General features: G+C 44.8%; 1 protein-coding gene across 4 annotated transcripts in view; it reads left to right on the forward strand.

Moving 5' to 3' along the window:
- The window catches only part of scaper (S-phase cyclin A-associated protein in the ER), a 54575-nt gene that overhangs the window by 15108 nt on the left and 15172 nt on the right, over window positions 1-24295 (forward strand). For all 4 annotated transcript variants that reach the window (XM_047034128.1, XM_047034131.1, XM_047034129.1 and 1 more), the window contains 5 exons: window positions 1260-1367; window positions 6103-6239; window positions 9683-9748; window positions 10014-10140; window positions 16078-16193. In XM_047034128.1, coding sequence (XP_046890084.1) covers window positions 1260-1367; window positions 6103-6239; window positions 9683-9748; window positions 10014-10140; window positions 16078-16193 — 554 coding nt within the window. The remainder of the gene's footprint in view (window positions 1-1259; window positions 1368-6102; window positions 6240-9682; window positions 9749-10013; window positions 10141-16077; window positions 16194-24295) is intronic.

Genomic DNA, 24295 nt, shown 5'->3' on the forward strand with positions numbered 1-24295 from the left:
CTAACCACAGTCGGGATTAAATGTGCCACATGTGCAATCGCTGCTTTCCATCACTGCCAATGTCTCCAGAGTCTGAAGTAGTTTTTTTCACACTTGCGTTTGGTTAAATGAATGCACTCGTTTGAAAGACTGATTGGCTTAGTGGGGGCTGTAGAAACGTTGCTCAGGCTCATTGTTGGGTGGCTGTAGACCCCTTGGGTCACTTGGCAGACTTATCTGCATAAAACTGCTGACGAGAAGGTGATTCAGAGGAGTTTTGGAAGAGAGCGCATTTAAATGAGGATTTAACTGCATTGATTAAACATGAACTCTGGTTTGGATATTTATGGCCAGGCATTATTTTGCTTTTCAAGTGACGGGCAACAAATCTACAGACATTTTTATCTGTGACGGGCCACCTGTCCCACCAACAAGGTCGAGACGCCTTGAATCTCTAAACTAGCTCCGCATAAAGAGGGTGTGGTGGTGGAACAGGGTTGGTGAGTGGGGAACAGGAGAGACAGAATCTTGTTAAGATGTCAGATGACCTTGGCCAGTATTTGATACCAGAGATCACCTGTGGGTCAGCAGCAAGCACTCTGCTTAATGACATTAAACACAGGCCATCCTGCACGGGCTCAGTTCCAGCTGTAAGGGAACAACAACGCCAGCTTCTCCATACTGTTTCTGTTGTGCGCAAGTTGTTCATCCTCGCGGGTTTTGTATTTCTTTTTTTGAGAACTCGTTCTTAATTTTTCTGTGTATATTAGCAGCCTTTCCCAAGGATGTACAGTGGTGTAATTATCAATATAACCAATGCTTTTGTCTGTCGGTCAGAGAGGAAATATAAAATATTAAAGCGTTTTAACATTTAGCAGAATTTCTGCCTACTACCTTGCAGTCCAGCCCATTCCCCTCAGAGCTGTGTGTTTACAGTACCGTTCCACTGTAAAATGTATCCGCTGAGACAAAGGCCTATTGTCCTGAGTGAAGTCAGCCAGTCCCTCCCTGTTGTGCAGCGGTTAACGCTGTGTTTCTGCTGTGCTGTCAGAAAGGAAAAGGGAATGACATGGCTCCCATGAAATGATCCCTAGTCAACTAAAAGCTTTAAACTGTACTGCAGCTCCGCTCGTTTTCCATCACAAGTTGCTTGCTAGGGCCACCGGGGGCCCCTCTTTGTACTAATTGTCCTAATGGGCTCCCATGGGCCCCTCCACCACCACCCCCTATCTCCAGTATATCCCCTTGGGCCACCCCTGACCTCTGTGTTGTGTTACCAGATCACCACAGAGGTGCACCTGTTCAGCCACACCAAGGGCAAGAGACACCAGCAGGCCGTGAGGGACGGCAGCAGCATCCAGGGACGAGAACTCTCCGATGAGGAAGTGGTGGGTATCCCCAAACGCACACACACCCAACCTCTCCCTCTGCCTCCACCCACTAGCTCTCCCCACCTAAATGTAGGCCTGTCAGTCATTCACGTCAATCAACAGAGCTAGAAATTGCGACCATGTTGGTTGCATATGCTCTCAAATTGTGTCTCTGCAACTTAAAAATATATTTGGGAGCATTTGTGCGAGTGCAAATAATCGTTATGGTGCAATCTGTTTGAATTTTTTTAACCAATTGTTCGCTAATTAGCCTACTGCACAGTATGTGTATGCAGTGACTGGTCCACTGTTCTATCCAAGGTTACATAACCAATTAAACGTAATCTTTACTCCTTGTCACTGTGCTCCGTTGTCACGTGACAAGGAGCTAACTAGCGCGCTAAATAAATCAACATTGTAGTTGTGGTGCTCCTTAATATTCAGTGAGTGCTCCCAAATGTTTGCTGGTGCTCCTAACTTTTTAAAGTTGGAAGCACCAGTACCACCAAGTAAAAAAAGTTAATTTCAAACCCTGAATCAATCAAAATGTAAATCAGCAATCCACTGATTTTACATTTGTTTCATTAATATTATGTTTTCTAGTCTTCTATATCAAAGCTTATTACTGGTGTTGTTTATGCAGCCGCCTTATAGTGTGAGTGTTTCCTGCTGGTTGTGTAGTATTACAAATGAGACTTGAAATGCAAACGGATTCAGTATAGAGGCTGAGTTGAGGGCCCCTTGTGTCCAGGCCGTTCAGTCCTGGAGTGCTGTCTCTGTGATATGGCTGCTTGTTAAAGCTCCAGGTACCCTCTGAGAGCCTGCAATATGAGCTTGCCTTTTCAGCAGGCTCTTTGTGAGCCTGACTACTGTTGGTGCTATATGCAGCACCTTTGCCCCCCCCCCCCCCTCCCCCCCTCCCTTCAAACCCCTATTTTTCAGATGGAAATAATTGATACCACCCCTTGGCTCTAAATAATATCCTGGTCATTTTTACTGTTTGACAGTATGATAAACAAATAATGTACCTCTATTAGCATGGCTAAGCCAGTACTGTGCCTCTTCAAACTCTTGACAAAAATATATTGCCTCAAAGTGGTCGCAACGTATGAGACTCGACTTGGTTTTTAAACTTTCTTTGTTATTATATGTTTGTAATTTGTGTTTTTGGAAGCTTTTTTAAATAGATATATAAATGTATACATTTTTTAAGTTCGCAGAGCAGAGCAGCACATTCAACTGTCTCAGGCACAATCATGGCTGCCTATGGTGAAAATAGGGGCAGACAAACAGGTTATCTACAGAAATCATCTCTAGTATAAGATAATGATACTGTTATGCTTAACATGTCCCCTTAAAAGATGAACATTATCATCGAGAAATCTTATAGAAATGTCCTGACATTATTGTTTAGATCAGACAAAGCTAGCTTTTCTTTATTTATGTCTCAGCTCATTGTGGTGTGCTGTATTTCATTCGTCGAACTGCCAACTCTTATCCAGACAGGGGTTCCATAATTCTTGCTGGAATGAAAGATTTTTAATTAAAATGAAGGTGGTTGGCTGAACTGTTCAGAGGTCACTCTATAGTTTTTCCGTGGAGGCACGCAGCAGATGCCTTATTCCTTCATATTTAGTCATTTTATCCCATTTTGAGGGACTTGCGAATTAAATTGAAAATACGGTGATTATCAACAGGACTAGATCGATGAGTGAGAGGAAGGCCTGGGATTGCAATCACTATCTTCACTCATCCTTACTAGTTGTCATCTGTCCCTGTTTAATATGATGTACACGCTGTCCATGGCCTCTCCATTCTGATGTGGGGATGTATTTATTGTTGACCTTTGACACGCCACCACAAAAACTGCGGTGACCTATCTGGGTAGGATGGGCTGGTCCCACTGTCCTCTCCCTGGGCCTGTGTGAGTGCTGGACAGGCCACTAGAGGGATCGCTAGCCTAGACTAGGCTTTCTCGATGTGGTCTCCTGAAGAGGGCATGTCCCCTGGAGGTAGTGAAGGATGTCCGGTTGATGAGACCCCTGTTGTTGAAACATGACGACTTGTTCTTGCAAAGCTCTTTCAACAAAGCTCTCTAAGCTATATGGAGATTGTTTTGATGTACGTGAAACTGCTATTTGTCGATGGAGATTTTGTTTCAAAGATTGGAAAAAGTTAGGCGATGTTCCATACCTTTTGGGAGGGCAGAACAAGACGAGTGTTGAAATATCAGGTTTTCATGGGAAAAACTGTCATGCAAATGATTGTACAGAAGGTAACTCAATACAGTGTACCATCACATTAAAGCTTACATGACATACAGCTGTCTGTTTCACACCAAATGGAAAGACAACCTCACAAGCCATTGTACTGGACAAAAGCGGTGTCTAGGGAACATATTACTAGAGTGGGCTGTTTGTGTGATATATGTAGAGCTCTCTGGTTACTCCTGCCCACCTGAGTCAGGCTGTGGTATTGTTTGCGGGCCCCTGCCTTCAGGCCAGTCTCTCTAAGCACCATTGTGCTCTTGCTTCAGTCAAACACCTGTCTGTCATTCAGCCTTGTCCACCTGGAACCCTCTCACGTTGAATATGCAGTCCGTATCATCGCAACAAGTAAGCTAGCCACTGTTGCAGTTGTTTTGGTTAGTCAGATCATGTACAGGTCGCAACCTCTAGCCGACAAGAACATACATGCTTAAAGTGAGAATCCTGCCCCTTTTGTAGGTGCCATTGTTGTATAATTACAGCTATAAAACAACTGTGTACAAATGTCACAATATTTTCAATGCCGTGTGTGTGTGTGTGTGTGTGTGTGTGTGTGTGTGTGTGTGTGTGTGAGAGAGAGAGCGGCACAGCATTCTATGAGTGAGATGGTTGAGATCTTTGAGGTGTTACTAAAATAATTACATTAAGGAAACAGACGCAGAACTGAATAGCCTCTCAGAGAGATTACTGAACAGCTGCCCCCCCAAGCAGTGGGCCCTACGGTCATGACCCATCCCTGGGAGAGCGCAAAGGCACTCACACACATTCATGAAACGCTACACACAACACATGTTGGACTGACTTTTTAATTACAGTTACCCATTATTGACAGGTGACAGGCATACAAGATTGGTTGAATTGAAATTGACATGAGGTCTTGTGTTCAACTTCCTGGTTAAACAGAACTTGGAGTCTCCAACGGTAAACGTTGATTCAGTCAGCTTTTCCTGCAATAGTCTTATGCAATTCTATGGTTGCAAGAACTGCCCTTGAATCACTCCTAAACCCTCATTTAGATTAGATTTTAGATTAGATTTATTCATTTAGCAGACACTTTTATCCAATGCGGCGTATGAATAATGCATAGAGAAAGTACAGCAGAAGATCAAGGACCTGACGTGTAATTGTACAGTATGTTGCTGGTCAGAGTCAAGGAACGGTCTTTTACCAGCCACATCGCAAATCAACCACATCTCAGCTATCAGGCATGGTGAACAACAAAGAATATTAGAAGGCAACAATAATATCTCACTTAATAAGACACAGTGCAACAACAACATTGTTGAAAGAAAAATTCCTACAGTTTTCTAAAAGCATCTCAATTACAGTACTGGATAGTACAGTGCAGCAAAAACAACAAGTCAGATTTGCAGCATCCAACACGTTTGGATGTCGTCTCTTGCTATACGCTTTAAGAACAGGTTCTCCAATACAGTATGCCATCAGAAAGAACAATTTTACAGGTATCACAAGAAGAAATGAACTGCAAAGTGAACGTTAGGTCAGGCAAAAGATAGGTTGGTTGAGGTGAAGCTCAAACATTTTATAAATAAACAACCCATATTAATATTGTAAAAAATCAAAATAAATTCGGAGTCATATGTGACATGTTATGAGTCAGGAATGACCGAGCGGTTGCCTACAGTGCGTGAGTAGAGAGCTGGGGTTTCCAGTCTTCTCAGGTGACATCTGTCTTTCAAAAGCGCTACCTGAAAAACCCCTATTGAAGCAGCAGGTGTATTGCCAACTCCCGTGCCCAAAGCTATCGGCCTCCCACACACAACCTCGGCAGCTGAATGGAAGCTCTTTATCGTCCCGTCCTCAGGGCCGCTGGGTGACAGGGTAATTGGGTAATTGCTTACTGGCACATACATCATGTTGTGTTTTCAATCAGGCTCCATCTCTCTTTCTCCTGGTGGATCTTCTGCTATCCGCCTCATCTGACAGAACCACAGGCTCTCTAGACGGGAAGCAGCACCGTGGCTCCCCCTAGCACTTCAAATGAGCGGCACGTGGGGGAGATGTCCTGATAATTACAAGGCTCACTGCTCCCTGAGAAGAATAGGCCCGTATCATACATCCGCCTTGGCAGGCACACCTACAATCACAATAGGGATGCCGTCACACACCCCAGTCCAATTAGATTTGGTTGGTTTCTTGTCTGCGATCGTGTAAATGTATGTCACAGGTTGGTTTTGGAGAGCAGGTGTTGCCTGTTAAATTGCTGAGTGTTGAGAAGATGCCCGACCTGGTTATACAGGACGAAGAGCTGGTTTTGGGATAAGTAGGTTCACAAATGCAACTGGTGCTTTTACAAGGTAAAATTACATAAACATCCTTAGACTTTATTCAGCAGATGAGCTTAGGAAATACACGCATTATTTTCCTCCCTTGTCCTACTCTGGTTGAACCTCTATTCAACATCACTGTCTGCATTTCAATTACATAAGAGGATGGTAACATACAGTCTGTGTTATGTGTTTCAGGAGCATCTCTCCTTGAAGAAGTACATAGTGGACATCGTGACGGACTGCTCTGTGTCCTCGGAGAGTGCCAAAGATGGAGAGGAGAGGCAGAAAGCACGCAAGAAGGCTAAGAAGCTCAGAGCACGCATGAACTCTAGGTAAAACATTCATCCATGTCTCTTTTTCCCTCTGTCTCTTCTTCTCTTTTTTTTTGCCCATCTCTTGTTCTCGGTGCCTGTGAAAGGGTGACAGGAAAGCGTTAGACTATAGGGCTTTATGAGTGACAAGGAGATGGCGAGCAGGCGTTATGTGCATCCCAGCTGTCCACAGAATAACACTGATGACCTTAATTTATGGCCACTTTCTGTGATTGGGGAGGAAAACTGAGAATCGATCTGAGGCCCCTGGCTTTCACCTGTTAAGAGCTTTCCCCCTAATTGCTGCCATGTTGCTGCCAAAACCGGAGCCCCCTCCAGTGTACAATAGTATGTTTAAGGTATGTGTAAACCATGCCTATTTTTCTTTCTCCAGGTTATTGATTTTTAAATGAAGTATCAAAGAAAATCAATAGTAATCAACAAATAGGAGGCAGCGTGTGTCAGATCTCAGGTCTTGGCTCAATCAACCAAGTAACCTGTCACAGCTGGAAAGGAGGGAGGGAGCTACTCAACCGCTTAGAGGAGCCAACTTGTTGTTTGAGGGATTTGTCATTGGTACAGGGTAGGGATGGGAGGTGGTGGAGGGGGGGGGGGTACAGGTATGGTACCATGTAGCTGGCTCTGAAGCCCTCCAAGGTCCTGGACTGCTAATGTCCTGTCCCATTTGTCAGAAGGGAACTCTAACCTCATGGACACCTAACCGATGGTTTGGTCTGTTTCCCAGCCTTCTGGCCTGAGTCAGCAGTCATCGTAAATACGATTTTTGTCCTTCAATTTTACCAACGTGGATAAATAAACGTGGAGAAAAGTGTATTTAAAAAAATGTATTTTTTACTGAATTTGCTGAAAGGGAGGATGAGGGATACTTTGAGGACGTATTCTGTAGAAAGCGCCCAGGCCGTTATTCCCCAGTTCTTTATGATCAGGGCCGCAGTTGTCGTTGGCCAGTGGAGGGACTTGGAGCCGAGAAAGTGACAGCATGATCTGCCTCTGTTCACTGTCACTCAGGGCCCAGCCCTGTGGAGACTAGCAGGCCAGCACTCAGAGGAACAAGGCTCTCAGAGGTCATAAATATCACAAAGCCCCAGGCAGCGCTGAGGTGAGCTGCTCCACTGCCGGGTGGAAATGAGCCATTTTATTGGAGCATGCTGTAGTGTCTGTAGATTTTTCACCCAAAACTCTATGCCTGGCTTGTCCTCTGTGTGAGCACAGGTATATCCACATATTTTGTGGGTCGGCTGGCTTAATAGAACGTTATTATTCGTAATTAAATTTGGTGGCAAAACTGCGTGTTAGTAGCATGTCAGTATGGGATGGGGGATGCTTTGCGGACTTTTGAAACAGTGATACGCCTATAGGAGTGGTCGGGGCTGTAGCTGTCTGCATGTGTTTCCCTTGGCAGAGAACAGAGTGGGGCTGTGTGAGTGGCGCTGGGAGGGAGAGAGGTGTGCACACACAAAGGCACCCCTGTATGGATGCCTTTACTCATTTCTTGGGTTGGGTATCGTTTGGGTTTTTACGATACTGGTGCCAAATCGATTATTTTACTTCTTTCTTTTTTTTTTACAAAAAACTATTTGGTCTGGCATGGTCTTCGACTTTCCGTGTTGTCGTTTCGATTTGCATCAATGCAAATTTTCTCTGTCACCCCCATGAATGCAGGTGATCTAGTGATCATGTGCGGTTATGATGCTTGTTATGTCTGTTTCGGAGCACCAGAGGGCAAATATTGCGTTTGACAGCTCAGGCTTTTAAGTGGCACCGAAGTCTGCGTTCTGATTCGGTCCAGTACATACCAGTCATATACCCAACCCTGCTCATGTCACCCCGCCTGTTCCCTCATCTGGGCAAGGGGAGGAGCTGGAGGGGGGTTACCAGCACACACACACTCTATATCATGTACTCTAATCATGTCACATTCAGTATTTTCTCCTTAATCCATGTAACATACATGTGCAGCAAGTTCCTTTTTTGATCAGTGCGGCTCCTAATCAGTGAGTTTTTAGCTGCCATGCAACAACAAAAAGGGCCAGTACAGATCAATTAAGGGACAGCTAGTTTTGAATGGATTATTAGTTCAGCGTTATAAGCTGAGATTTTTCTCCTTAGCGCTGGTCACTAATATTCACAGTGCCTGTACCATTTAGTGAGGCATGTCGCTAAAGATGATGAATGGCTCAGCAGTGGCTCTGTTTAACCTGGGAGGGTGTAAACCTGTCAGAGATTAATATTGTAATATCGGGAATGACAAACAGGTCAGGTATAGTTCAGTTTCATGTGGATTCCAGTCTGCCCTTCCTATGCAGGCCAGTCTGAGGGACGTGTTAAATAATGAGATAAAACAATAGGAGCCCCGACCCCACAGTGGAAGTGGAGGAGGTTGGTTATACAGCATCTAAACAGTCTGACCTTCAGTTCACATCTCATGGTCCTGTGTGCAGCAGTGTCTCTCAGACAACCCTCTATCTGTCTAGAGAATATCACATTGAACAAGTATTTCTGCATCTCATCGTTATGGTCAGTTCTGTTTTGTTTTGATATGCTTTTGGAGATGTTTTCTGTTGTTGAAGTATTATTTCTACAAATGAACTCTCCTTGATGCATATTCAGTCCCATATGCGTGCCACTTATGCTGATGTATAGTGCACTTTAGGATAAGACAGTAAACTATATTAATCTACTGGAATCTATAAATGTCGATGACAAATGGTGTGTATGCCCTGGGGAAGTTGAAACACACAAAGTTACCACTTTCTGGGATAGATTTATATTTATGTTTTATCAAAGGGCATTTTTCCAAAAGACTTTTCATAAATATGCAGATTAATAGAGCTAAGCCTTGCTTGGTTAAGGGTCTGGTCTTCAGGGAAGGTCCACCTGTCTCCTTCCGGAAAGTGTTTAGAGTTTATCAGCCAGCGCCTAACCGTAAAGCCACATTATCTGTCTGGGATCTGTAGTTCCTATCTGGTCTGGGAGTGACAGATCTGTCTGGGCCGCTAGTAAACCTGGTCTCTGTAGTTCTTTATCAGCCTCCTGAGTGACTGGTGTAGTCAGATGCCAACGAGGAAATACTCCCTTTGACCATGACCTCCTGAAAGGTCAGATATTCAAAACACTTGCAGCGTGACATTCCACTAAATGTTTATTTGGCAATGAAATTAATAATTTGATATGCCATTGTAACACGAGTGGCTGGAGGAGAGGAGGAGGAGTTTGTTGAGCCAAATGAGAACATGGCAGCAAGACGTCCCTGCAGAATTAGTGTGTGATTATTTTAAGGCAAGTTATGAGGGGGAACGGTTGACAAGGCAAATAAACACTCAACCTTAACTTGGCTTTTTTCCCCCCTCTTTCAGGCTTTTCATCTTCCCAATGCCTTCTCACTGAAAGCTGGAACACTCTCTTCCTGTTATTTAAATGTTTTTCTTCCTTTCCCTGTGCAGGGCAAAGGAGTATGAAACATCAATGGAGGCAAAGACCCAGGTCCCTGACTCTCCATACAAGGCCAAGTAAGTCTCCTCCCACACCTGCCTGCTTTAAAAGGTGTGTTTCATTTCAGGGCATGTCTGCTGTGTTGGGGTAGAGTGACAGGAAAATGTAAAAGAAAGAAAGGGAAGAGGACATGCAGGAAATGGCCTAGGATGGAATTGCCAACCCCCCCCCCCCCCACACACACACACACACGCACACTTTTCTTACATTTGCAATGATCACTGGCTAGATAGGGCAGCCAGTCTGTCCTCACACTCATACTGGAAGTGCCTGTGTTTCCAGACTCCAGCGACTGGTGAAGGACTTGGGCAAGCAGCTCCAGGGGCAGGACAGTGGCCAGTGGGCCAACAACAAAGTGTCCAGCCTGGACAGAACCCTGGGGGAGATCTCCCGCATCCTGGAGAAACAGGTACACCAAACCAAAGGTCTGTCTTCCTGACAGTCACACTGACTTGACCCCTTGTGAGGGCTACTTCTCGCAGACGGCCTCTCTTCCACTCACACGGCCTGACTAGGGCTAGTGAACCCGTTGGGTGTGTTTGCCGGCCTGCTTGTGTGCGCTGCTGTGAAGGTGGGGTGAGTTGGGAGGGAGGTGCTAGCCCTCTGGCTGCAGCCACAACTGAAGCGGCCTGTTTGGCCCCAGCTCTCAGTCTCACTGTCCCAGCGTAGAGGGGTATCCTCTTACCCCCCCGCCCCCCCCCCCCCCCGCCCTGGGTTATGGGTAATGCAGGCCAGATTGATGCTGTTTTCATTGGCCACATGTTCCTAATGGAGCAGCTACCCATCTCTAGACGGGCAAGAATTTCTATCTGTCTGTCTGGCCTCCTCAAGCATAGAGACGGTGCAAGTTTATACGTCAACTGATTTAATTTCCGAGGACATACAGTACCTGTTTGACTGTACCTGTTTTGATACAGTTTGACTGGTACTGTACACAAACACACACACACAGATACACATACACACACGCACACATACAGATACACATACACACACACAGATACACATACAGATACACATGCACACACACACAAGCAAAACACAGGTTTGCAAAGTATCACGTTGTTCACATCATGAACAGTACCAGTCAAAAGTTTGGACACATTTTCCCATTCAATGTGTCCAAACTTTTGACTGGTACTGTATGAGTTGAAAATGAAGTCTCTTCACAAAATCACAAGGTTTCACTCTGTCGTTCGACGGTAATAATACCAAAGTGTCTACTAATCTTTCATTGACAGACATTCCCAACAGTGTTGGACTCAATTGAATAAATAGGCCTTCATAAAACCGACCTGAATTAGAAGCTTTGTGACATTTTATCAGGTTGTATTGAGGATTGACAACAAAGCCCAACAAAGCCAATACGTGATACTTTGGAGCACCTGTCAGAGTTTTCGAAGAGGGCGGCCTTTTCAATATTGCTCTAGATATTTCAAAGTCCAGTGTGTGTGTGTGTGGGTGTGAGGATAGGGTGATGATGGTCTTTGGTATTGAAGGGAGGGAGCATGGGGGTTGGTGTCTATTAGTGAATTTCCCCAGAGTGGGACAGAGAGATGGTCAGAGAATGGTGCTAAAACAGCGTTGTGTAGTGGGAGAGGAGGAGCCGGGGGGGGGGGGGGGAAGTGTAGCTCAAGCTGTCGCTAACCTAGACAGGCTCTTCCCTCTGTTCCATACGCTCCCAGGGGGAGGTCAGGGGTCACCACGACAGGAGCTCGGCTCCATTCAGCTCCGCTAACACAGTGACACACTCCAGGAGGCTTGTGTGCTCTACAATTTTGGGGCTGTTTTACTTAAAGCCTTGCCCAGGCCGGGCCCAAGCCCATTGCAGCCTGGGCCAGTGTTGTGTGTCAGCCTGTGGACCAGCCTGGGGATCACTTCCTCCTCTAATCCCAGGACAAAGTCAAATAAATAGAGTCCCAGTCAGTAGGGGTGTCTGAGTCACTCGAAGTCGGGTCCGTTTAGATTATTTGACCTAACAAGCATCTCTCGTGTCATTGACTCACCTAGAGATTTGTTTTTCTCCGCGATATCTGATTCAGTCTCCACTTTCTCTGCTAATTCCTTGGACAACACCCGACACTCCCCCCTCCCCTGCTGCCTGGCCCCTCCCGTCCTCTCTCCCTGTCTCCCACCCCAGCACACAGCTCTCACTGCGGCCTCTAATGGTTTAGATTGTGTCAAACCCAATTTTTCTTTTTTGGGGGGAGGAGTACTGCTTTTTCCCCACTTTTTTTCCCCCCGTTATTTCAGGAATTTCTTTTTTAAACGCTTACCTTTTATCATCGAGCGCAAGTATTTACATACTGAGCAAAATATTTGCCTGCCGCTTTCAAATAAAGGCCAGCTGGAAATGAACAGCGATTGTGACACTTGAGGGACTGTCTGAAAAAAGTGTGCTGTTGTGAGAGCTTGGGAGTGGAGAGCTTATTTAAGTTGTCAGCTGTCAGGAGCTGACCAAGCCCCACTCCCCTGCCATGGCCAGCCAAGGGTTTTTACCTGAGGGTGGGGGGGGACAAGATACAATTTCAACATTTTATCATACAACATTTTCTACCTTTCAGGAACCACTATTTATATTTCCTTCTTGCATCTTTCATCTTGCTATTTTTATAAATTACACAGTTAAGTTATTTAATGGGTTGACACATCGTCAGAGATTATACCTCTTCTTCTTTTTGTTTGACAAGAAATATGATTCACTTCACATTCTCATGTTTCATACTGTGTATGGTTACCCACAAGACCCATGCTCCTTTGGATGAGAAAGTCACTGCAACCTTCTTAAAAGGTGATCTTCAGTGGAGTGAAAATTAGTGGCATCCTTCCGTATGTGTCAGTACTGTAAGCCTTCTCACAAAATTGGATGTGGTTTCTCTTTTCCATTTGCTTCTGTATCACTACTGAACGGTGCCTAGTTCTAGAATACTTTCAACAGATATTGGGCCTCATTCTCGAATGCAGTTAAGAAGAATTTAAGAAGGAATTTCTTCTGAATTGGATTTAGGAAAACATTTGGCATTCATGAAAGTTTTCTCACGTGCGATTTGTTCTGAACTTCAGAAGACTTTCCGAACTCGAAATAGCAGTCGTAAGTCGGGCAGAGTTGTTTCAAATGCGATTCCTTAAAAAAATACAAGGGGAATCGCATTTAAGAAAACTCTCCGTGTTAGAAGTGTCAATGAATTTGTGAGAAATCGTTGGTGATTGCGTTCACATCAACTCTACAGACTATGGCAATGAATTCTTGATATCCAAAATTGCATTTTGGATATCAATAATACCAATTTTTTACATAAATAATTCAATTCTGGATATCCAAAATTCAAATTCTGGATATCAACAATTAATTGGTTAAATGTTAACACGGCTTGTCATACTTACTAAAAAACCTTAGAATTGTATTTTTGATATCAAGAATTCGAATTTTGGATATCAAGAATTCATTGGTTAAATGATAAAACGGCTTGCAGACATCCTCGGATTTAAATAATTATAATAATTAACCTTGCTTAGTGTGCACACTGTTAGATCCAGTGGAGAACAATTCCACTGCTCATCTTACTGGTATGATGTTGCATCGATGCACCTGTGCACCGGTTGCTTTTCGCTCGGACATAACTTGCGTTCCTGTTGCTTTCCTAATTGTGTCGATTTTGACTGCAAACATCACTGCTGTTGCGTGCCCTTATAAGGAGCTGTCGGGGCGTGTATGTATGCAAATTCAGGAGCACGAGGACGCGCTTTCAACTTAAGAAAACTCTTAGGGAGCACAGGTCAGAAAACTTCTGCTGCGTAGGAACATATTTTCAAGCGTTCATGAATTTGGCGGATGTCTTTTTCTTACAACGTTTTTCCGAAGCCCGTAAGAAACAATTCAGAAGAAACTTAAGAAAATGTTCGAGAATGAGGCCCATTGTTTCCCTTTCCCACAGTTTCTTTGGAAACATTCGCCAGAAACAAGACACCCGTTTACAGCCGTCCTGTAAACATGCAAACTCTGGACCTCTCTGAATGTTTCCTCCAGTTCTCCTGTAGTAGTATATAGGCCTAGCTCGTGAGAAGGAGGCGTGGTTGTCCTGTCCCACCTCTAATCACCTCCTAGCCAGTAGTTCTCCATCTGTTGCAGAGGTGGGAGGGGCTTTCCTTCCTCCGCCTCCCTATTTGAATGTGAGCTGATCAGAAAGGCCTGTGGGTGGTGAGTGGTGTTGTCTCCTAGCCCGCCACCCTGGCCACAGGAATTAGTAGCAGCCTGGCCCTCTGACCAACCAGGGGTAATAATGGTCACCCTAGGAGAATAATTGGTTTCGATTTCGCCAGCTATATAATCCAAGTGTAGCTGTCCTTCCTCTCCCGCCCTCTCACTCTCCCTTCTTAGTGTCGACGTTGTTTTCTATCTTTATCTTTCTAGGAAAATGAGCCCTTCATCCTATTACTGTGCTTGGAGTGTCTGTTGGGGTGTGACCAGACAAATCCCCAACTGGTTCCTCCGTACATGGAATGGGGAATTTGTCATGTTGTTTTTGCTTGGTTTCAACCTGTTTCTGTGTTTGGATTGTCTAGCAATGTCACTCTTAATTACAAACTATCATGATTCCTGGTAAATGTCTCGTGGCTTTTGATGAAAAGACCCATCATCTCTACATTTGATCGTGGATTTGAAAGACAGATATTTTGGCCTAATAAGGCAACTTGAGAATTGGTTACTGGTTCATGCTGAGGTTGCCTAGACCACCCGCAAATAATGGCAAAAATAGCTTGCGGTTAATCAAATCCTTTTCACGCATAATTTCCCACTAACACGGCTGTCAACAACATAGCTGTCTGGAGACTTGGCCAAGCAGTCCTCCTGGTGTGTGTTCGTAGTTGAAGACAACCAAGACCAGGCAGGCCCTTGTTAACCCTCTTTAAAGACCGTTGATAAGCCACTATGAAAGAGCAGCCCTGGGCCCAGACAAGATTCAGCCCTGCTAGGCCATACTAATTAGGAAAATGGAGGATACTGGTAACCTACATAAGAGGGAAGGTGGTGTCTCACACAAACAGCACATTGGCAGGTTAGCTCACCACACAGTCAGTCTCATGAGAGCTTATCGCTTATTTTGTCCCAAATCCCTCAAGCCGACCACAGTTCAGTTTATGTTGTCATCGGTTCTCGAGAACTTGTGCCTTGGCAGACAATGCGAGTTGAAAGACACAAGCGCTATCTATAATTTTGCAAAGCACTTCCTTAATATGTCCGGGCTTGTTGGCAGGTCTGCTGATCTAAGGAACAAAAACCCCGGTGAAGGGTCTGGATTTGAGTTCTGTCATGCCGGTGAGGAGTGTCTCTCTGACCTCATTAGGGTTAGAGGAGTGACCTCCAGCGCACCTTGTAAACTCCCCCCCTCGGTGTGAGAAACGGGCTCCATCGGCACCCTCTCTCCTCCCTCTCATGGCTCTCTGTCGACCCAGGCACAAACACGCCCGATAGCAGCCGCTCGCTCTCGGCTGTGGAGCTGGTGATTTATAGGAGCAGCAGCAGCAGTTGACCCTCTGCCAAAAACCTCTGGCTCTTCCCTCCTCTTCTCAGTGCAGGGCATGGCACTCTTCTTTGAAAGGAAGTGCTTTCTTGAGTTATGTGACTTCCTGGTTCATTTAAAAGAACTCAATTTAAACACCTCGAATGGTTTATCAATGTTACGCTGCTGATTTTAGAAGCAGTTGTTATTTTCTTGTTTTCATTCAGCTCTCACTGCTCCCACTCACTCATTACCATGGTAGCCTCCCCTCTCCCGCCCACCAAAATATGGTATCTGATACCTTATCTTGATTGATGTCCTAAGCTGTATTTGTATTTATTTTTTGATTCCACTGTCCTTTGCTGGTCCATGTTGGCTTTCCCCCAGCCTGTGTTAGTCAGGACAGACCACCCTGATGCTGAGTGGAGCTCTGTCGAGGGGCTGTCTTCCTCTCAGACCGGCCTGCAGTGTGGGGTGGGGGGGTTGTGCACTTTTGAGATTTAACAGGAATGCTTTGGGGATCGCTTTGCTTCAGGTTTCACTCCGACTCCCCCGTTTTAGAAGAGGGAGGTGAGGGAAACAGAGACGCGTCTCCCTCCGTGGTGAGAGCCATGTGATTCCCTCGGTGCAGTTGGTTCCCTGTCCCCTGACTGTGCTTTGCCGATGACTCTTTTTTTTTGTCTCTGTCTCTCTCTCTCTCTCTCTCTCTCTCTCTCTCTCTCTCTCTCTCTCTCTCTCTCTCTCTCTCTCTGTCTCTCTTTCTCTAATTCATTTAATTTATAACGCACTCTACATTCAGCTGAATCTCAGTTCTCTCTCTCTCTTCCCCCCCCCCCCCCATCCAGAACAATGCAGATCAAGTAGCGTTCCAGGTTGGAGGAGGACTGTCTGTTGTGGAGCAGATCTTGCAGGTAGCCACGGCTGTCACCACCCCTACCACTGTGCCACGCATTCCCCTCAAGTGAGTACTGCTTTCTACAGTTACATACTATCCCCCCATAGAGTAGTCTAGCCTCTCTCCTACCCTAAACCTTTCATAGAAAGGGGAATGTCCCTGTACCTGAGACTGAGTTTTCTGTGTGGCCTCTGATCCCACCAACTATATTAAAAACGATTTTTTTTGTGAAGTAAGCGAGTTCATTTCCCTCGCTCCTGTTAAGTCCCTGTTCGCTCGGGCCTCATCTCAATAAATACTCCCGATGCCTATGACGCATAACAAAACACCCTTTTAGAAATGGAAATGGTGGTGGCGTCTCCGTCATCTGTTTGGCGCTCGTTTTCTCTTGATACACAATGAGGCACATCAGTCTGATTCATCATCGTGAATGCGTGGTGTTTTTGAGTTGTGGCTTTGGAGTTTGCATGGCTCGCCGGTAGATAACCTCTGTGTGACGGCCGTGCTCCCTGCATGGACTCTCTAATGGACTGGAATGGCCTCTCTTTCCCATTCATTAGCATTTACTGGTCTCCCAACCTCCACTAATGGACAAATGCTACTTATATTTATAATGCTTTTAAAGGGAATCACATGTTTATTGATTCCAGTCCCCTCCCCCCGTCTCAGTCACTTATCCAGAGGAAATTGAAGCTGACTTGAGGATTTTTATGAACTAAAAAATGTGAAATCTTTTACCGGGTGGTAGAAATATCTAGCAGGTTCTAACACTGTGTTTGCGTGTGTTGGAGCGATAGACTTAAGAGATCCACTTGACATGCTCAGATTATGAGTAAGGGAAGGAAACCATCTTGCTTGATCTCTTTTTGTACACGGGCAATCCTTAAAATATTTCTCAATGTCCTCAAGCACACTAACACTTCCAACCTCCTGTCTCCTATGACAACAAGGAGACCCATATTGTGTGGAAGAGGTCAGCCTTCATAACACAAAAGTCAAATGAGGTCAGCAGAGCTGAGAGACGGACCGTATCCTTGGGTTGCGACTTATCCCTATTCTGCCGCTAATCGCTCCGCCTCATCTGGAGGACCAAGTGGTGTAATGGCCTCCTAGACGGACACAGGCTAGCCCCAGAGCCCGCTCGCTACATTATCTGTTTACAGTAATGTTGCTGTATTGATCGCCTCCTCCCAGATAAGCAGAGTGATTTACAAAAAAAAGAAAGAAAAAAAAAACGTTTGCCGTGGAGAAGCTCCTTTTGTATCACCCCCCTGGGAGCCCCTCTCCATCTTGTTACCATTCCATTAATGAGCTAATCCCTGTGTGAGGCTAGGCTAATGTCCCTGTGTAACCCTGTGGCAGCTTCAGTGTCTAGACTTTGGACAACTTTTATTAACATAAACTGGAGGAGGGTGGGGGGGGTGAATATGTCAAATACTGTGTTCTGTCCCAGATGTTGACCCGGAGGAGACAACCATAAACCACACAGGTTACCAAAAAAAGTTCCACCAGAGAAGGCTCATCTGCATTTTGTTAATTGTTCTGTTATTTTGCACGGCGTTATAAATCACAATGATTTTCTTTGTCTTACTGTGACTGTTAAAATGGATGCAATTAAGCCATGTAAACTTGTGAATGTAAATTGTGTTAGAGGAATCCGTTCTCTCTTCTGTGTTTTAATGTTGTGTCGTTTGAGCTCACCGAGAAGGTGTTCTGTGATTTGTGAGAGGAGAGAGCCTATATTCCATAGGAGCTAAGGAAGGGAGGGAGGGGATGTGTCTGTTTAAAGTGAGCTGCAAATGCTCCCAGATTCTTACCCGCCCCTCCTCTGCAGAGTGTCATACTTCCACCGTCACTATTATTACATTTACATTTATTTGACCTCTAACGGGGTGTTTTCTCAGGTTCTGACAAGGCTTGCATCCTTCCTGGTTTCCTTAGTCAAAGTTAACCATTAAATTCCCTTTTCTTTTTTGTCAATTAAACTGATTGGAGCAATTATGCTCATTGTTGGAGCAGGTCCTAATCGGTTTCAGGTTGGGATGGGAGGCCAAAGCTGTTGTCTGAGTAAACCTACTGTGGCCGAGTGTACATAAGGCCTTTCCCTATATCTCCCAGTAGGGGTCAGTGAGGAGTAGTGAGGAAGTGACTGAGGTTCTCTAATTCATTTGGCTTCGGCAGAAAGACTTCACAAAGCCCCTCTCACTCTTTAGACCCCAAATATATAATTATATGATTTAAATACAGTGTCTCTCAGTTTTAGATGAGGAGAACTCATAATACCATGCCAAATATCCAGTATTGTCATGAGTGGACAAGGACACAATGTAGCCACTTACAGTACCAGTCAAAAGTGAAAAAATGTAATGGGAAAATGTGTCCAAACTTTTGACTGACCACTGTATGTCACATGTTGAGTATCTCCTGTGAAATCAAAGTTGCTACCTGAGGTTTCATTTCAGGATGTCGTTATAGCACACGTGCTTGTGTGTGTGTGTGTCTGTATGAGTGTGTGTGTGTGTGAGATGCGTGACCGCTCATCAGATTTCCCCCAGTTCATACCCTACCAGTGTGGCACGACAGGCAGAATGGATGTCTTGGAAGCACTCAGGGTATCGGAAAGATCAACAGCAGAATCAAATTAAATGTCATTTAGATAGCAGTGAATGAAGGGATTGTTTGACAGCACTAGGAAATGGATTTGCTCCTCACCTCTCTTTTTTTGGGGGCTTAGTATTTATTTTTTTCTTCCTTTTCCTGAACACCAATTTTCACTCTTTGAAAAGCTGAGATTCAACCCGATCTGGACATTGGTCTGATTTCGACTGCCGTCAACAGCTCTGGTCAGGCTCGAGCGGGCACATAAGACCAGCGGGGAGAGGTTGGGAAATGTGAGCCTCGAGTTTGAGGAAAGCGATCTCTCGCTTGATAACCACTGACAAGGAGCGCGAAGCCTTCTTAAGCTTAACAGAATGCACAGAATGCCAAAACCACTCCAGAAATGTCCAGAAAAAAAGGCACTGGTTTGTTTACAAACTACTGTCCACTACCGCAAAAAAAAACTATTGTAGCCGCTAGTACTGTCCGTCCTGTAGAAAGAAACATGACCTTCACTCTAATTTCCCCCCTCGCAGCCATCTGTCCCAGTATACACTTGGTGATGGTTTAAACGTTTTAATTCAGAGGTCAGTGACTCTCCCCATCCCCCACACCCCTCATCCTGTCCGGGCCTGTCGGCCACCCAGGCAGAGCCCCACAGGTCGCAGGGGGCTGGCCCAGGATCAGGTGTGCTCCTCATGGAGAGGGGTTCCTTGTTGGGCCAGTCCCCCTTGTGTGTCTATGTCCTCAAGAACAGAGTGGTCTGCTGTGGTTACCCTGAGGTTAAGCTGGCTACAATGGGTGTGTGGATTACACTGCTAGTTATCTACATGTTTCGCTCTTTCTCACCCCTCCCTTCTCTCTATCAGTCCCTTCTCTTTCCCCTCTTCCTCTCTCTATCTGTGTATCATTATGTCTCTGTCTCCCCTCCTCCTCCTCCCCCCATCTCCCTTCTGCCTATAGGAACTGTCTGTATTGGGCAGCAGTGGAACCTAATCCTGTGTCTACAAGATAAGGCTTCATTATGCTCAGATTATCAATGTGCCTGTTGTGTCTCCTGCTGGCCCTAGTCTGGTGGGTGGTGGTAGTGGTGGTAAGGTGCAGAGTTCCTAGCGCTGGGCATGCTAGTAGACAGCATGGCAAATGAGGAAGGACGCCCACAGCGGATTATGTGGAGGAATGCTGAATGTCAGCATTGACTGGCACACGCGGATCAATGTCGCAAAGTTTGATGGGTAAATTGAGACACTAGCGTGGCACTCAAGCAAATTGTGCCTCAAATGTTTGCTACTGGCTCGCGTAGAGGGGAAGGAAGTCAAAATTCCAGGAGAAGGTCCTGCTATCAGGTGTCATGCTAATCAACCTCAATTAGTGAGGAGGGAAACAAAGGCTGGTTGCTGGGATGGTTCGGGGTTTAAGGGGATGGAGGAACATTACTCAAACAGGCCCCTGACATGCTTGCCATTTGTCCAGAGGCGGCCTTAGACATGCCTGATTAGCTGTGTTACAAAGCAATTGCACGCTCATTACATGAGCAGTTGACTGAGTCGATTGAGAGGAATTACAAGTTCATGGCTTCAGCTTTGACAGGGCTGACTTTTAGTCGTGATTGAAATGGAAATAAACTAGAGCCCTCGCTGTCCTGGTATTCATCCCAAGTTGAATTCTTCTACCGGTAGTATTTATTTGTCTTTGTTGTACTATCATATTTCTCGATTTTATTCCAATTAAAAGTACAACATGCACAGTTGTCATTTAGAAGGTTGGCTGAGCACCTCTGTAACAACTATAGCCTCCGGAACATTAGCTCTTTAGTCAGTGGTAATAGGTCGGAAACTTCGCTCCTTTCCTCTCACAGTGGTTTCTGTTGTAGAGGGAAACAGGCGACAGCTGCTTTTGTCCCTAATAAGATTATAGAAAAGGGTAATGTGATTGTACCCTTTAATCTGCCGTTTAAGGGTGCAAGCCACCTGGGGGCCATGCAGTGGACTTGTCCCTAGCCCCCTGCCCCCTCTCCCTGCTAGGTTGTGGTGGTGGTGGTGGTGGAGGAGGTGGTGAGCTGGAGGGGACCAAGGATGGGGCAGATTTGTGTACAGTCAGGGTGTCGAGGCTGGCTGGCCATCATGCTAACTGAGGTATTCTAGGTTGGTATCATCTGACTTTGGTGCTCTTGTTTTCTACAAGATGCCGTGGGATTTATACGAAGCCTCCTTTTTGTCAGGTGTCTATTGTTCTCCCACTTCTCACCATTTCTCATGCCATATCAGAACGTTTTTCACACATGTAAGGCTCTAGTTGTTGTAACCAGACCAGCCTAGACATGCCATTTTACCTCCTACAGGTCATCAGATACCTCTGCTTTTGTTGCGTGCTTTAGTCAATAAGGACACCGTACATTCCATCACAGGAACTGAATGATTCTTCACCTGAAATGGCCCCTAGAAGGTTCCTACTGGAGGTGTACATAATGACAATGATCAAAGCCTCAATTAATGTTGTCTCTTTTTTCATACAAGTCTTTGATATGTATCATACACATATAAACAGTATATGTATCTGGTATATTTTATATATATATATATATATATATATATATATATACATATATACATGTATTAATCTAGATTAAAATGGCTCATTTGAATTCCGCCGAAGGCATTCCGAATATGTGTGCTCAGGGGAGATTCTAGGATCAGACCTTTAGGGGTGCTCAGCCCCCAATGAGAATGTGACATTAATACCATTAATACAGTGCCTTGCAAAAGTGTTAAACCCCCTTGCTATTATTATGCAAAATATTGAATGAATTAAAAAACTAAGCATGTCCCTTTCTTCATGAACTACTAGCATCAAATGATAATAAACAATTATTTTTATTTTTAGGGATGTTGAGATTAAATGTAGCGGTGCTTGAGCACCCCTAAAAAGGGTCTAAAATCGCCGCTGTGTGTGCTACCCAAATAATGACTCTAAGTAAGTCTTTGAGAACGGGTTTCTCAAGCCAGGTGAGCGAGGAGATTAGTTAGCTTGGCTGATAGAGCTGTGCTGACGGGCTTGCTTCGGTTGCACTCAAACAGTAGTTTGACGACCATGTCAGTTTGGTAGGATTTGGGTATAAGTAAACTATTTCATTTAAAATATGGATTTTTATATAAAGATATTCATCTACCCAAACCAGCGGACAAAAAATGTAACCCGCGGCAACACTTCGAAAGTAGCCCAATTCCGCGGGAAAACCGCGAACCTGGCAACACTCGTTCTCGCACCCTACAGTGCAATTCGGCTTGGTATACATCTGCGCTAAAATATCCAGGTGAAAATCATCATAGCTTGCGTAGTAGCTTGCTCCCAACCCAACTTTGAGAATAGAATAACAGCAATATTTTTTTTATCGCCCAATAAGAGTCTCACGTTACCGCAGCACGTTAACGCCGATTACGGCCCACCACTAATATATAGGTTTGCGCCAGTGAGTTTTTAGCTGAGATGGTCAATGGCTTTTTTTTCTTTTTCACCGGTGAACCACGGGACAGCTCCAGTGTGCTGGTCGGCTGCCCAGAGAGCACAGTTTGACTGGCGTCTTATGTTACCTCAGCGTAGCTCTACACACACTGAGCTGCAGGATCACTCCACTCAACCATGATGGCTGCCTCTTTTCCCACCTCCTCCATTTTCAGGTTCATAAGCTGGATGTCAGTTTAAGCCAATAGATTGAGTGGAAGAAATGAATCTGCTGTCACATTCCTATTGCTAAGGGTGATTGGCCAAGACAGAAAACAACACACTACCAAACTCTGGTTTATTTGCATATTTTCTGGGAAAAATTCAAATACTTCTTTTACAGCAACGAACGCTGTATAATGTTAAGTTATACTTTGCTGTTTAGACTGGTTTTGTGCCGAAGTAGACCATGGTGTTTTATTTGGACTCTTTCCCGTAACTCCCATTGTAGTACTTCTCACATTATCACCACATTCCATATCTGACAACTTTACACTACAATGTCAATAGTGATATGGAACACTTACAGATCTGGCCACCAGTGAAGGTAATGCACTGACTGTTTTCATCAGCAGCAAGTTATTGACAGACCTGGGTTTGGATCGGTCAACTCTTTCTTTCTTTCTATCTTATATACCAACTTGGTTGGACTGAAAATGCCTTGCAGATGTGAAGGTTGCGCTAGATATCAAAATGTTTACCAGTTGAAATAAACATGGCCTAGTTTGGAATAGAAAGGCCAGATTCCATTCTTCTACACAGCAGATAGGACATGCCACTCTGCCACTGGCTAAAATATACAGTTGTCAGAAGATATTAACAAATGGGAGAAGGGGCGAGGGGGAGCAAAAGTCAGAACAGAATGATTGGTCAGTTATCTTTGGCATTAATCTTCTCTGGGGCTTGTTTAAAGCAGACATAATACAGAGGCACGCTCTCTGACTCACTGCTTGGCTTCTAGCTGTGGCTTCAGCCTAGTCTAAACCCCAGCCCCAGCAGCCCCAGGGCCTCTGAGGAGCTGTTGAGAGGAACGGTCTTATCTCTCCCAGAGGAAACGGTGCAGGATCTCTAGATTGGGACAGAGATCGCAGCCAGCCCCCTTGGCTCACAGCGCCTCTGTCATTTACCTTTCTAGAGAAACATGGAGTCAAGAAGAAGTTGACATGTGTAAGGAGGTGGCTGTTTTGAGATTTCTATCGGTCAATACATATAGTTTTTCCAAGTTTTACCATTCCTACACATACTTTAATGGAGATATGCTGTTAAGGTCAAGGTCATCTTTATTATCCCAGACGGTCAATTTGTTGCACAGCCAGCAGTAAATAAAAACTTTTGTCATCAACAATCAACCCAATTCACACAAACAGAATTCCATTATGTTGTTCAGCAGGGACAAATGAGGTCTTAACTCTATTGGTCCTGCATGTTGGAAGATTATATCTGTGACCAGATGGAAGCAACTTAAACTCGCTGAACAAGGGGTTGCTGGTCAGCAGACATTGACTGGGCCTTCTTTGTGATTTGGACTTTGTAAAGTTGTAAGAAGTCATTTAGATTAGTGCCTGCAATTTTACTGCACATTCTAACAATTCCTTTTACAGTAACCTGTTCCTCTTTTTCAAAATAAGTGACCCAACCCAGCAAATAGAAGAGAAGGTTATTCAGACTCAATAAAACAAGAAAAAAACATTCTCATAAAAGTGGTCAACATTAAAAGTACTAAGGTCCATGATTATGGGCCTTTGCACAAACAACATGATTATTCAGCTGTCGTAGATACAATGTACCCTTTGGGAACCATAAATATGGCAGTGTATGTTCAGTTTCCTGATCACTTCAGATAGTCTTGTCAGCACCCGAGTCTAAACTAATGATATAACTACCGTTTGCATGAACTGGGGGCTACAACCAGACAAAAACTAGGGCTGTGTCTACTACCGCGCACTTGTGCACTTCGAGCACTGACTTTCAGTGTTTAGGGCGCTTCACTCACAAAACCAGAAGAATTCAGTGCACTGAAAGTACCCGGATGGCGCAGTGCAAACGGTCCAAAAAAACAGTGTACAACG

The sequence above is a fragment of the Hypomesus transpacificus genome, chromosome 14 (assembly GCF_021917145.1).
Source record: "Hypomesus transpacificus isolate Combined female chromosome 14, fHypTra1, whole genome shotgun sequence".
NCBI lineage: Eukaryota > Metazoa > Chordata > Actinopteri > Osmeriformes > Osmeridae > Hypomesus > Hypomesus transpacificus.